The sequence below is a fragment of the Pteropus vampyrus genome, unplaced genomic scaffold, assembly GCF_000151845.1.
Source record: "Pteropus vampyrus isolate Shadow unplaced genomic scaffold, Pvam_2.0 Scaffold121, whole genome shotgun sequence".
In the NCBI taxonomy this organism is placed as follows: Eukaryota; Metazoa; Chordata; class Mammalia; order Chiroptera; family Pteropodidae; genus Pteropus; species Pteropus vampyrus.
This window is the reverse complement of record NW_011888902.1, coordinates 1,586,390-1,602,023: the sequence shown is the minus strand read 5'-3', so window position 1 is coordinate 1,602,023 and position 15,634 is coordinate 1,586,390. Positions and strand designations below refer to the sequence as shown.

Here is a 15,634-nt window from a genome sequence, read left to right as displayed (position 1 = left end):
CCTGGACAGTCTGACTGAAAAGGACCCACGACGGCAAAGGGAGTAACAAAAATGACACATGGAAGTCAGTGACCAAGACGCAGAGAAGAGCAGGGGACAGAATCCACGCCGACCAGCAAGATGGCCTTCGGTGTGGGGCAGGTGCAGGGCAAGCTGTAAAAGCCACGCGCGAGGGGGGTCACGTTACCTTATCCCGGAAAGCGCTGTGACAAGATTACTGTACGAAGGAATAAATTTTTCCTGGAAATAACTGTGAGCGATCACTCTAAACAATTAGGACTAGAAGAAAAAAATTTCGTGATTGTCATGCGCTTGCCCTGCCTGTTGCGAATGGTAGAGACGCAGAGACCCCGTGTTCCTGGCTCGTATGACGTCTGCCATGTGGCTGTGCGAGCAGCTCCCGCTCCGTCCTCTGCGGCCCTTTCCAGGCTCCCGAGGCTGCGCACGATCTAACACAATCGCGTTTACTGGTTGGTTAATGATGGTCTGTCCTCTGCACTTTAATATCCGAAAGGCGGCAATCTTGTCTATGTTGTCCCACACAGCTCCCCCAGGGGTTCCAGAGAGATCATTTATGTTACCCGAACGCCTACCGCAGCGGCTTCCCCTGGAGGGGGTCACACTCAGTCCCGGCGAGGGCGCCACTGCCAGATTCCCACACTAGACCCACTCACGACATTGAGGACCCTCCCTACTTCGGGATGACAGAGTTGCAGAGCAGCCAACAGGTGCTTCACACTCTTAGTAATTCGAATCCTGGGGTGATTACAGGTAAAAGACAGGCAGGTATCTAGAAGAATGTGTTAGAAGAAATAGAGAAAGAATAATAACCTCGTAAACAAATTAACCCTTTATGTGCCAGGCCCTGTTCCTAGCATTTTACATACCAGTGAACTGAGTCATATCTCTTTCAACACCCCCATCAAGTCAATCGCTATTATCCCTATTTCTGGCTTTGAGGAAGATAGTGAGAGAGAGCTGTGGCTTGTGCTCAAGGTCACACATTACTATGTGACAGAGCTGAGACCTGATCCAAGGTAGTCTGGCTCTAGAGGCTGCCATCTTCATCAGCACTGCCTCTAAAGGAGGAGAGAGAAAGAGAAGAGGGAAAGTAAAAGGGAAGACGAAGGGGAAAAGGGGCAAAAAGAAGAATTTCTTTGCCGTTTTCAAACACAGTACTGAAATTCTGCAGTGTAAAATAGCACCAATCTCCTTAAAACAATAAAATAATCTAGAGAGACTACGGTGTGAAAAGACACCGACATCTACTGCAATGAACAGAAACGCCTGACCGTGATGAGTATCGGTGGGAACGCAGAGCAACGGACATTGGTGTTTAGTGCTAGTAGGAAGCAACCTGGGTCTTTGAACAGGTACAGAAAATTTTCATCAATATAAACGGAAAACTCACAAACTTCAGACTCTTCGTCAGGGACGCATACATATGTCGGAAAACTATCATGGGAATGATAAGACACAAATTTCAGGACAGATATGAGCAAATTTCTAAGATCGGCCATGTTTTCATACACTGTGAATTCCAAAAACATGGAAACCAAAGATTTTATGCTGTAGTCTCTACATTTAAGCAAAAGAAAAACAAAATTGGTAAAAAATCAAACAATCCCATTGAAAAGCAGCAAAAGACAATTTACAGAAAAGAAAATACACACCACTTTTAATTTTTAAATATTGCATGAAAAGATGCTAAACTCTAAGGAAGATTCAGCAATTCTATCCAAAGAAATCTATTTTCTATATGATGTATCATTGTTTGCACTATTGAAATAATGAGAACAATCTAAATGAGCAGATATACTGTAGAATATCCATAAAATGAGATACTAATTTGTCCTTACAAAAATTAAGTGGATCAATGCTTGACATAGAGACAGACATGATGTAATGTGAAAAAAGATGCTACAGTGCCGTATAATGTGCTTCCGTATTTATAAAAGACGATTTCACTGCATGGCTATGTGAACGCATACACAGGAACGGTCTTATTTTGCATCAGTTAAAAGTGGTTGTCTTTAGGGAACAAAATTTAAAAGAAGGCCCAATTATGAGACGAGTATTTTGTAGCGTCACGGTCACGGAAGTTAAGGAAAAAGCATCAGAAAGAGTGAGCGTGATTCCGCGGTGTCAAATGCTGTGGAGTCAGGCGGCAAGGTCAGTGTTTCAAGGGATTGCAGGGTTCGAGGGAATCTTTCATTTTTCCTGTAACATCTGATCCTAGCCAATAGTAAGACGTGACAGTGCAGGGTAGGACATGTCACTTGTGGAAACATAGAAAAGATCCAACACCACCACGTCCAGCAGGGCAGGCGATTCAGAGAAGACAGAGCGGGAAGGAGATGAGGAAAGAACAACGGCATTCTGTAAGGCCGATGAGATGTGAAATTCATGATCGCAGGATACAACGGTGTCCTATGATTATTTAACCCTTTGTGCCATTGACATTTAAAAGAAGGCCCAATTATGAGATGTATTATTAAATAGCAGATGTATTTTCATTTTTAATATACTCTATTTAAATTACTTGAACGTTTGTCTCTCTTTCCCCACCAATAATCAACAACTGACCGCCTTTGCAAAAGAGGAAGAAAAAGCATCAATAAGGTATACTGTATGATACACCTAGTACTTCTTTTGAACTAATGTATCGTTTGAACTTACCTTTTACTTATGATTGTGGTTAGAAACGCAGAAGATAAGCAGTCAAATTATCTGTTTTGAGTATATGTTCCTACTGTCTCCTGGTAATAATGCTAACATAGTCAAAAGGAAAATTATCTTTTTGGAGTTACAATACCGTATATACAAGCACATGTATTGTAATATACTAATAAGAACGATACGTTTGAAAGGAAAACATTTAAAAAAATCACTAATAGTTAACTTACTGCTAAGTTTTAACTTATGTGCTGAAATTTGACTTCTATACACATTTTTCTGTTGCTCTGTTTAAACTGCTTAAAAATGAAATTTACAGATACTTGGGTTACCACTGGGATGCTGAATACTCATACAGCATGTCATGAACTGCTAGACATATTATGTTCAAAATGAAAAATGTGGGTAACACTTTATTTTAATGGTATATTAATTAGTTCCAAATTACAATGAAAATCCTATAGCAGTGAATAAAATATGACATCCACATGAATTTGAAATAAATTTATTATGATCAGTATTATCACAATGAATACTAAATGAATTATTAATGATGAAAGACCAAAAGTATTACCAGGAATGTAATAAAACATCAAGAAAAAGCTGGAAGTTTCCAGTCACTTTATCATCAGTTAGAATTAAGTACTGTAATCCTGGGTAACGCGATGTTCATGGGTGTCATTAGTGGCCAGAAATGAACTGACAATAAACAGAAATTGAAAAAAAATGTGTTGTTCAATGTCTTTCCAGTGATATGCAAAAACTACGTGTTAACTCTGACCCATGCGTATTAGCTACTGAATAAATACCATCAAAAACCCAATAGTTTTTCTTTCTCATTCTCATATAACATATCAATTGTAGATACCAGGAACAAAATTCCAATATTAGCTGTCCTGTATTGTAAGATATACTGATGTGTAAAATTATTATTATTATTAAATCATCTCACCATTAGGTCTTAAGCATGTCAAGACCCCTAATGGCAGAAACGAAACTTAATCTGTACTTTGTGTTCTGACAATCACCCACGTGATGATGGGAAGCAGGACTGGCTTTTAGAAGCTAGAAGCCATGTTTGGTTTTCATTAATAGTCCTCATTATTATTAGTATTACTATTTCACAGCTCAATGAATAATGAGCTACGAATGCATGAGTATTCGATCACCGAGCAGGAGTATCCCGCGGATTTATCGGTGCGCTTTAAAAGTGCTGTATTATTCATTTTTCTCCCACTGTCTTCCCGCTTCACTTCATTCCTGGAGCGATTCGGTCCTAAGAAATTGGCAGTGGGCACAGAGAGTAGGGATCTGTGCTAGAGGGGGTCGGAGAAGGGGGAGCCGCAGTGCTCAGCAAGTCTGCGGCGGCTCAGGTGGGCATCCACACGTGGGGGCAGCCCCGGGAAAGGGTGCCACAGTCTGAGCCAGGAGAGCATGACCGTGGAGGGAAGGCCTGGCTTTGGACCATCTAGGAAAGGTGAGGAAGGGCTCACCTTTCCACCCCAAAGGGCAGCCAGCACGGGGAGCCAGAACCCAAGGGTGCCGGAAAGGGAATCCGGATTGGTGAGCAGGTGACAGTGCAAGTCCCAGGAGAGGAAACCGACTGATTAGACTAAGAATGCAGCCAGGAACCGGTGACTGCCCTGGAGGTAGAAATTGACTAAGTTTGCGGGAATAACAGATTCCAGGATCGGGCCACCGGAGGGAACATTATCCTTTAGGTTGACGCAAGGTATGAAGCATGGACATCACCTGTCCTGTGCTAGAGAGAACTTACTGTACCAGGTGTTTTCCTTCCTCGACTTGACCTTAGTAAGGCAGGTTAGACCCCACGTACTTGATGCACAGTTGCCCCTTCAACAGCACAGGTTCAAAGTGCGTCTGTCCACTTCTATGAGATTTTTTTCCAATAACTACAGTGGGCCCCTTGTAGCCACAGATTTTGTATCTGAGGGTTTCACATCCAAGGATTCAACCAACCTTAGACCGACACAGCATTTTTGCATCCCCAACCGCGGATACCCAGCCACGGTCTCCCAGCTATGGACCCCAGCCTCCACGGAAAATGCTGTCCTCCACGCGCGGCTGAATACACAGGTGTGAAGAGCCAGCTTCGGAGCTGAAGTTACAGGTGGATTTCCAACTGTGCCAGGGCCGGTGCCCCTGACCCCTGCCTTGTTCGAGGGTCAGTTATATTTAGTTCCATGCAGAGTCACGATGATTTAAAGCCCCTCTACCCCAAGCACAAGCTTTGGACTGACTTGGATCAAACCTCACTAGATCTTTGGCAAGCCATTTACACTTCCTAAAACTCATTTTCCTCCGTTGTAAAGTTGTAAAGGAAAAAAATTAAAATCACCTTATGAGATGATTGTGAATGGCAAAATAATGTTTGTGAAAGCATTTCACAAGAGTTCTCTCGGCAGATATTCAATGACATTTATTTCTCTTTCTACTTCCTTCTCGCTATCCCCACGGCGAGAGATCTGAAAATCTGACGGTTGGCTATCTGGCCTCCAGAGTGTCTCCACAAACTCCTCCTGAGCAGCTGCTTTCCTGGTGTTCCCCTACAGCTATCTTCCCCTTCGGCCAAGACGACTAAAAGAGATCGCGTCTCTCCTACCATTTCTTTAATCGTTACATTTTCATCCCTTTTATCGCAAACTTCCTTAGTTTTGATTTTTTTTTTTAACTAGAAAATGTGCTGCTTGTAAAGAGGAATCCATAGGATGATGATGATTAACTCCGATCAGATAAAGGAGGATAGAGATTACAAGTAGAATTTAAAGATGAAACATTTTGCACATAAAAAAAAGAGCAGTATATTGCCAGTAATGAAGAGGCACACCGGCACACATGCATAAGCTAAGTAACTTAGCATCAGAAGACACTACTACAGAAACTCGGTAAAAGAGGAAAATTTTAACTCATTCCTGTTAGTATTTGACAGATTAACTGGACAGTGAAATAAGGCTACGAGGAAAACGAACCCTGTGATTAACGAAACCCGTATGAAACACTTCTTTTCACAAATAGGATAGTATAAATAAGTCACAAGAAAATCTCAATAATTCAGAAGAGAGGTGACACTAGGAATTCATAGCGAACTTTTTCTTTAAGGCCAATAATTTGTCAAATAATAACTGAAGACTATCTTTGTCCACCCTGTGACATCCTGGACACAATATTCAGCCTCTTTGATAGGTAGGTCAAAACATGAACGCCCACCAATCGTTTCCTATGAAAGCAACTTTCCCAAGGACTTGGGTTGGTCGGGCAACGGACAGACTCCCTGGCTCCCCAATCTCATAGGCTCCTCCCATACGTGCTTCTCACTTCCTGGGAGTTCCACGTCCTCCCCTTGGTCAGGTAGGGGGGTGTCCCCCTTTCTCAGTGGACTTCCAGGCCTGAGGACTCAGCTGCTAACCTAAGCATTTAGGAATAATACATTTCCCCAACAGTGTCACCTTTCCACTTCAGAGGTATTCTGGTGCCAGCTGTAAGGCAAAAACAGTTTTGCCACTGCTTTGTTACCAATATAGAAGAAAGATATTGAAATAAACCAAAGAGAAGTAAAAGTGTTTCCTCGAACTCTGTTCCCTACATTTAATGGATTTGGGACAGGTCATCCGGATTTCTGGGCCTTCGTGCTTGTGGCCACTTACTTCGTCAGACCAGTGTAGTGGGAAAAAATCTTGCCCTTTGTGGCAGCATAGGCCTTAGTGCCAGCTTACTTGGCTTTAAGACTTCGTAGTTATGAGACCTTATGCAAATTCCCAATCTCCTTGAATCTCGTTTTCCTTGAATTATGTGAAAAGGGAATAAATATATCATTTGTAAAGATGTTTAAGAATCAAATACGCCCATACACAGTTCCTTTTTCTTTCCAAAATGGGGCCTCACTGGAACTGGAACTCTTGTGAGAAATGCAGATTCTTCTGGCCATAACTGTGACCCACTGAATCAGAATCTGTATTTTAACAAGATCCTCAGGTGATTCTAATATACACTGAAGTTTGGGAAGAACTGATATAATCTATAAAAGATGGGAAATGATAATAACTTCTTAACAAAACTGCCTGTGCAGTTTTTCTGTTCGTTAATATTTTATATAGTTTTTACCCCTAAAGCTATCAATACCCTGCTTTTGAAAAAACTGCTAGGCAAACTTTGGCATTTTGATTCCTTCATGATCTTTAAAGAGTTTCCTTCAGATTGAAAACATTAATAAGAAACTATGTCTGTTTGCAGTGTGGCACTTCACCAGGCTTCTCTAGAACACTGTTCTCAAGCTCTAAAAACATAGATTAATACATTAACTTATACCATTGTGAAAACCAAATGAGATATTCCATGATAAAGTTCGTAGTCCATGCCCAGCATACAATCAGTGCTCAAGAAATGTGAGTCGTTTCCTTTCCTGTTCATCCTTAACCTATCACAATGATTTTTTAAATGCCTATATCCCATATTAGGCTGCGAACATCAAGAGGGACAGAGCTTATTTCTTTCATAGACATATGCCGTAAATAAATACAGGACCTGCCACATCCTCTAAATGATTGCTAAATAAATAGATAATTTACCTACCATTATAGATAATATAAAGATAATAGATAATTTCTATCTTTGGCTATTTTTAGTGTGTTTACTTAAACTAGGACCAATGATTGATTGAAAGATTTATTTATGCGATTATTGTGCAGCTACTATGTGTCAGGAACTATGATAGACATGAGACAGAAATGATAATGAGCAAAAAATGACAGTCTGCTTCTAGTTTAAGAAGAATAGATATTCTCTCACAGCAGAATGGAAAGCTGAACTGTGATTAAGCGCTGTGAGAGAGGCACCTGGCCCTGTAGGAAGGTGGCAGGTGAGACAAATGTTGGAATAAGAACAGCTCGGCAAGATCTCGTCTCATTGATTAATTTTCCCTTGGTGTGCCAGGTCACTATATTCTATCGTCGTCTAATTCACTTTTTCTGGTGTTACTCTTCAGTAGGAAAAACTCCTGGGGCGCTGCTTCGGGAGTGAGAAGTTTGGGTGTACGGAGATATGGGTTAGGCTGCTAGCATCTATCTTCCTTAGCCCTCTTTTTTTCAATTAATGCACTAGCATTGATTAACCAAATGGTTTTGATACTGTCACTTCTGGGAGAGAAATGAGCCATAGAACAGTTGAGTTCAATGATATCTGTAAAATAATGGAGGCCCAAAGCGCCAGGTAGATAGGTGAGCCCAGGTGACCCCAACCAGGCTATTAGTCCTTCAACAGAGAGGACCGAGGTTTCCTCAAATTGCGGAATGATGATATCCAAGAAAAACACCTCATTTTACAACTTTATCTATGCCGGGCTTTTACCTAAATCATCTCAAGCCGATATCCATAGCCCCCGTCTACCGTTGACCCCCCTGTATGATAAAACTACTTTGAAACCTGTGACATGTTTGCAGCCAACAAATTAAAGGGAGAAGTGGGCGGTCCTTGTTGAATTCGAGAATTTGTTCATAAACTCCTGCTGGGGACACCTGGCTGAGGTCAAGCCAGCTCTACGCGTCGGCGACTTACTTGTTCCTAAAGTAGAACTGCTGTCTGACAGTCGTCCACCGAGCCTGCAGCCGGGCCAACGTGGCCATCGCCTCCGGGCGTCCGCTTTCCCCGCGGTGTTACTCTCGGTCTCCAAGGCAACCGGGCTGAACCATGACGCTGCTCCGGGGGGGGGGAGGAAGGTTCCACTTGGCCTTGACTCCACTTTCTGTCTCCCCTTGTTTCAGTTTCTGGAACCTTAGGAAGAAAACGAATAAATTCTGGTGTGGGGAAATATCTGATGGATTTGCCGCTGCGTTTTCCGTGGGTACAAAAAGGAGACTGCAGGCGAGGGAGGCGGGACGGGGGCGAGGGTCGTGGTCGCTCCCGGCATCCGGCTTCCGCCTGCCGGCCGCGTCCGGAAGCTCAGCGCAAGATGCAGAGCTGCTCGTGGGAAGGCGCTGGGGCGGTGCGACTCGGAGTCTGTTCTCGGGCCTGAGCCTCGAGGCCAGGCTCCTGGGTGTCGTTAATGTTCGGGGCCGCCGGGCGACAACCGATCGGAGCTCCAGCCGCCGGGAACAGCTGGTGAGGCTGGCGGCCCCGGGGATGGGCGATCAGCGAAGGGGGTGATGGCCCGAGGCTGCTGCTGGACCTGGAGTGGAAGGGGGCGGGAGTTGTGACGGAGGCTCTGAAGACACTTAGGCCTTGCTCTCGCTCGCGTCTGGGACGGACGCAGGCTGAGGAAGGCGTTGAGGTGTGTGCAAAAGATCTGTGAAGAAACACAGCCGATGCTTGCTGACCGCTGTCTGAACACGACGGTCCTTTAGGAGTCACGCCTTCTGTACTCCAGGAGCAGTTCATTTCCTGGTGGTTGTTGACCAGCTTAGGGACAGGGAGAATTTACCTTAATCCAGGCCTATTTCCAGCACTTCCCTGTTAAAATGGATTAGATTATACCAGGCTCTTGCAAGATCAAATCGCAGAAACCTCGAGTTTCGGAAGTTGGGTGGTGGAAGCCACCGCCTCCTCGCACCCCCTTTTGTGGAGAGGGAGTGACATGCCTGTTTCCGTACCTTGCACGTTCCATTCTAGTTAAAATGAGGTACGTATGGGTGTTCCCCAAAACATGTAAATGCCAGGATGAAGTGCGGGGTTTGACAGCGTCTACCGTGTCATATCACCAGTGCCACTTTAGAATAATAGATTGCTTTGACTTTTCAAAGTGCTTTCACATATTAAGTGCTTTCACTCTATCTTTATGACAGGCCTGTGATAGAAGATCATCACAGGCACAGAATACTTAAGTGACTTGTCCAAAATTGTCATGCACGTTTTAGTCCTAGAGCTAGAAGCTGGGTGATGGGTTTCTAGTTGAAAACTCTTATCATATGGCCCGTTTTTCTCCCCAGCTCTTTTCCTCCAAGATATACAAGACAAGCAGTGACACAAACAAGCAGATTTTCCACTGACAATTTTCAAACATTAAGTGTCGAACGGGTGAAATGAGGCTAAAAAATGTATGTCCGTTCCTGGATTCTGCAGCAAATGAGAACATGGGGGATTTTAGTAGTGTGTAACCTCAAACGATTTATTTTGCATCACCGATATCTGAAAAGTTAAAAGAATGTCTTGGCTAAAATGCTTTCAGTGAGATCAATTCATTCTATGGTTCATTTTATAATGAATATAGATTTAGTTATGTTCCTTTTAAATTCTCACATTTTCCATTCAAAAAGGCAGGGAGCACTTTTTTAATAGTGATGTAATTAGCATAGAACGTATTTGAGTGTTTAGTAGTTTTAGTTTTGACAGTTGTACATATCGTGTAACTACCACACCAAACAAGGCGTAAGACATCTCCATCGCCGCAGAGTTCTCTCTCCAGGGCACCTTTCTTAAAGTTTCACCATTCGCTATCTTGTTAAGGGAGAGAGACAAAGTGTGCCATGCAGATTGGTCTGCTCTTGCTTTAGAGATACTGGTTGGTAGGATAGGTGACTATTTAATTAAAAAATATGACTCTGAACTCCTTCCTCTCCCTTCCACCTTCTACCTAAATCATGGTCAGGTGCCTCTTTATAATGCACAGCTACCCTCCTTCAGTTCTTTTTTAAAGAGCCTGTCCTATTTTCACTTGGCAGCGCACAACTCATCTTTTCTTATGGCGCCAGAGAGCAATGGCACCAGAGTCTAACACAGTGCCTAGCACTGAATCTGTTTCTGAATGCAGTTCTTGAAATCACACCTGATCTGGCAGAATGAATGTGTCCCAGGCAACTGGAACTTTTATTTTCTAGTTTATCTGCACAGCTATCCTGTCATTCAGTGGCATTTACTATACAACTGTGCATGTATGTTTTGTCCCGGGGGGGCATTCCAGTGCCCCTCGGTGTGCTACTACTAAGTGGTTACCTGGTGCCAGGTTTTACATACATATCATCTTATATAAATCTTGACGTAGGTTCTGTCTTTTTTTTTTCATTTTAGAGATGTGAGAGGGGCAGATATAGTTTAAGTAACTTACTTAAGTATCGTATTTGCAGTGATTCCAGTATATTTTACAAAAATGCTTAACCACCCTAGGGTACTGCCCATGTCTGAGTAATATACTGTATCTCAAGGAGTATGTAAACTGGAAAGTATAAGCCCAGATTTGTTAACCAAACTGGAATTCATGACGTATTTAACTCCCATCTTGACTACAACTTTTTCTCCAGCATCAAGATTAGTATTTCAATTTTTAGTCACCAAATAGGTAATTGTAGATGGTTTATCTCTTTTTTAACAATTTGCCGAAAAGTAGAATTGATACTATGTTTTATAGTTAAGAAACCTAAAGAAGTTTTATATAATTAAATAATAAAGATTCTGTGATTTTCTTTGTGTGTGTATTTCAGGAAATGAATATATTTTTTGTTCAAGTTAATCTTAAAAGTGATTCATATTATGTTTTTATAAAAAAAAAAATTATAGCTGAGAGTTTGTCACTTCCTGCCTCATCACTCACGTTAGGGTCCAGGATGTATTATCATGGTACATCTAATGTTAACCTTTTAAAATGTGATTCATTTGGTGCACAAATCAAATTTAGAATTTAGGTACACTCTCTTTATTACTTTTTACATTAATAATTTATGTTTAAAGTCAATCTCTGGGTTTTTTTAATAGGTCAAACTAAACATTTTAAGAATTAAGTCCCTGGTAATGAAAATATTGAATTATTGACATATTGAACGACAGTATTTATTTACTTAACTTTGTGGCTTTGCCTTAAAAAAAATTAAAAATAAACTGTTGATTCTAGACCTTTGTTTCTATAGTTTCATTACTATTTGTTATTTTGGTGTTTTTTTTTTAATCTTGAAAAACCGCATAGTGAAATATGTGCATTTTTTAATAACTGCTCTTTTTTTGTTGTTGTCTTGAACTCAGTTTTATACTGTCAGGTTTGTTTGAGTCAGGTTTCTGTTTCAACGATTAGGAATCAGAGCAATGGCCAGTATGATTTGGGGCTAATAACTCATTAATCTTGGAATAGCTTCTTAGCATCCTTATCTTATGGCATGCTGGAAACCTTAAACCATCTTCAATAATGTGCTCTTAACTTGGCACATTTACTTAACTAAAAAATTTGAGTATCTAACTTATTAATGTGACAGAAATTTTGAAATCTCGATTGTCTAAATTTTTAGTCAAGTCATAGTTTTCTTTTGTTATTTAGTCATTCATTAGTTTGTTTATCCAACAGATTTTTTTTAACATCTGTGATGTGTCATGTATTATGCTTGATATTTGTAATTAATATTCACTTGTCTTCATTCTCATTGCTATTCTAGGAATACAGAATATATTCTATATTTGCTACGTATTAAGCAGTTACCATGTAGAAGCAATGAATGAGACTCATTTCCTATAAACTGGAAGCTTGCCTAGATGCACTCTCATACATGCCTGTTGACAGGAGTTGGAATGAATTGTCTTTTAGATTCCACAATTTTTTTGTTGTTGTTTTAGACTTTGATATTAATTCACTTAGGAAGCTTCTTATTCAATAGTTCATATTTCGAAAGTCATTAGAGTATAAGGAAAGACGTTTGGAATGACTACTGAAGTTGTCAAGTAACAAAAATCAAATTTAAATAATAAATGAGTTTGCCTTATTACATGCCATTTGGAAAGCAGAATTGGAGTTTTTTCCTTTAAAGCCACCTGTGGTTTGTTTTTCACCAGGTTGCTAGGGTAAGGAGGAAAACAGGCATTCTGAGTGTGCCTGTGACAAAAGTGACAAAGTAGCCGCTGCCCACAGCACCTCAGATTGAGCACTTCCATCATGAGAAAGGAGTTTTTCTGTGTAGAGAACCATGACTCTTCACTTGGAAGGATCATTTTCTTTATTTCTTATATCTGTATATCATTAAGACAAGAGCAGGTCAGATGTACAGAATTTTTTTTTTTTTTAACTTGGGATTTTTGAATTTTTTTTTTTTTCTTAAAATCTTAGAATCTTTAAGGAGTCCCTGAATCTCTTGAAATTTTAAGAATGATTTTTGCAAATGTCTATTATCTCTACTCTGTCCAGCATTCAGAGTGGTTCAAGATCTCAGAGGTTGAAGGTCTTTGGTTGTATGATATCCTCAGGATTCCTACTATGGTTATACCTTAAAAGCAGACGGGATTGACATTTCAGTGACCAGTTTCTCTTGATTGTAAATAACCTCTATTTTACCACTTCGGTTGCAAGTTGAAATAACTGTTCTCATGCATTAAGGACCGACTTTAATCCTCATAGAATCTCTTCAAGATAGAAATCATACCCATTTTTATGATCCCGCTTTTATGATGACTAAACCAATTAGAAGATAAGTAATTTGTCCGAGGTCCTAGGGCTAATGAGTACCACTACCTAGAAACTCAAGTTCTGTAGTTTCCTCCCAGCCTTTTCGTCCCTAGAGAATTTTATATTTCATATCTATTGCCCAGTGTTAATATAAAGTTATAATCGATCATTTACAGTACATTTTAGAATAACATAGGCTCCCCCATCCCCATGCTACCTTTTTTCAAAACGAGAGAAAAGTTTACTTCTGGTTTAGATAGGTCAAGGAGTTTTCTAAACGAGCCCAAGTATTGACATTTAATGTTATGGTTAGTCTTGAATTTCTAAGACGACCTCCCCCAAAATATATAACAAGGAGAAAAATGAAGACATAGTCTATTAATAAGTTATTAGGCTGAAATAAAGACTTATTTTGGCAATATTACCAAATTTATAAATTCTGATGGGCAGCAGAAATCTTAAACAGTATAATTCTTATGGATCACATTTTGTTAAATTAGTCATGAAATTTAGTCCTTGCTGTGTCATCCTAAGGCTCACCATTTGCATGTTTAGTCACTCATTGTCAACGTTATGCTGTTATGCATCAATTTCAATTCATACCGTTTGGCCGTTTGCTATATATTTTTAAGGCCAACTATCCTTTTAAATTTTAAAATGAAGCTAACATGAGTAACAAGACACTTAGTTCTGAGTCTATTTTCTTAAATTTGCGAGCAGTCATAGCACACATCCGTCAATCAGTATAGTTCAGGAACAGGTGCTGTGTTAGTACAGTTTTTTTGTACACGCTGAATTTTTATTCATACAGAAACTAACACCTAAATGACTATTTCTTCCCTTAAGTTTTTGAAAGCCAGTTAGGTTGTATTTAACAACAGATAACTTTTAGCACTCCGCTTCTAAAATTATTTAACTTTGTGGAAGAAATCATCTGTTTTATAGAGATAAATATGAGAATTTTACCGGGTGACAAAGAATGTTTGATTTTTTTCCTCCTTAACTAGATATTTATAGCTGTAGTCAATTACCATTTAGTTATATCTGGAAGATTTTTGTTTTCTGATGAACTTGTTAGATTTATTCAGCAGACACACATATCTATCCTCTTGTTATGCAGTTATTTTTAAACCAATATCCACTCAAGGAAATTATTCCCTAGTTTTTCTATAAATTATGTTTTTTTCTCTTAGGAATAGTAGTTATTGCTAATGGAGGCTTCAAATATTAATAGTCACTGCCAAAATAGTTTTTAGGAAGGCCTTTTTTTGAATTAATTAAGCCTGGGTATTAAGGAAGCCAAGGAGACCAGTTCACTCATTTTACTGGATGTTTAGTATTTCCTAGAGGAGGGCAAACAAACTTGACCTTTGGCCAAATATTTTTACCCAGATCTGGCACATCAGATTTTGGGTTGATTGTACATTTTATAGTACTCAGCAAAATCTAGTACCACCTGAAAAAAACAAAATGCTTATCTGCTCAAATTATTTCCCTTTATAAAATCCAGCTTTATATACATAGTGGGGTTATAACTTTATTCTCTTTATTTGGGCCATCTTAAAAAAACTATTAGTGAACTGTTGCTATCTTAGACATTACTCCCAGTACAGACTATTCCCCAAAGATTTCATTTCCAAATGAACAGAAATTATTTTATAAATGCGAATATAAAACTTTCAAATTAGCAAAGTAGTAATTTGCTGAATTTTATAATTTACGAACTTCAAAAATGTGGATGCTTAATAAACAGATTTTTATATAGAAAAGTTATGTATTTCCAGGTTTCCCCTCCAATAGGAAATGTCTTATTAAAGAAAATACCTTTAGGATAAAGTGTTTCACTGCCGTGGTGTCTTCAGTGTAAATGTGAAGGCAAAGGAAATACATGAGCTATTGATCACGTCATGGTCTCTTGAGATAACTTTGTTTCTGTGAGGCCAGTGGTGCCAGTTTTACCCAAGTGATGGAAGTGAAGCACCTTGCCCACTGGCTAACGTTATTGGCTCATTAACAGGGGTTTGGGGGAATCGACTTGCAGGAGTCTGGTTAGTTGAAACTGAAGGGGGGAGGTAGTGATTTGAATTTCGAATGGCACTTATATTAAAGGTATTTTTCCTATGTTTTTATAGGGTTTTAAAAAACGATTTCTAAAGTAATATTTTAGTTGATTCATGTTTGAGTGACTTTATAGAATAAACTGGATTCTTCTAGTTATTTTTTTTTTAATTTCTCTTTAGAAAAACAATCAAATACGGCTGACACAATTTTAATGATGTTATAAAGAAATTTTGCTTTCGTTCTTAGTATCATTATTGGTTATATATTGTTAAACTAATAGTTACAGCAATATTTTAAAAATGAAATTAAATGAAGAGTATCAGATTTTAATGGGTTGAATCTGATCTGCCAACCTTTTTCTAATGTTAAGACCAAATTTTCTCTTTGAAAGTAAAGCATTAAATTGTGACTTCCAAAATAATCTGCAATTTTAGCTGGAGTTTATATTCATGCATTGTTAATTTCGTATTAATATTTAGAACTAGTAATTCACCTAATGGTAAGAAAACTGTATCTTCAAAAAGTAAGTGA

The 15,634-nt window shown here is 39.5% G+C and overlaps 2 protein-coding genes across 6 annotated transcripts in view; one reads left to right on the top strand and one right to left on the bottom strand.

The window, feature by feature from the left end:
* Positions 1–8,544, bottom strand: part of SPATA17 (spermatogenesis associated 17) — a 119,616-nt gene extending 111,072 nt beyond the window's left edge. The window contains exon 1 of the mRNA XM_023534149.1: positions 8,248–8,544. Within this exon, the coding sequence (XP_023389917.1) occupies positions 8,248–8,315 (68 nt within the window). The 5' untranslated portion in view covers positions 8,316–8,544. The remainder of the gene's footprint in view (positions 1–8,247) is intronic.
* Positions 8,545–8,615: 71 nt separating this feature from the next.
* Positions 8,616–15,634, top strand: part of GPATCH2 (G-patch domain containing 2) — a 150,585-nt gene continuing 143,566 nt past the window's right edge. The window contains exon 1 of one of the 5 annotated variants that reach the window (XM_023534157.1): positions 8,616–8,790. In XM_023534157.1, coding sequence (XP_023389925.1) covers positions 8,735–8,790 — 56 coding nt within the window. In that variant the 5' untranslated portion in view covers positions 8,616–8,734. Of the gene's footprint in view, positions 9,308–15,634 lie in introns of all 5 variants that reach the window. The other 4 variants (XM_011366122.2, XM_011366121.2, XM_011366123.2 and 1 more) reach the window with 4 other exon arrangements.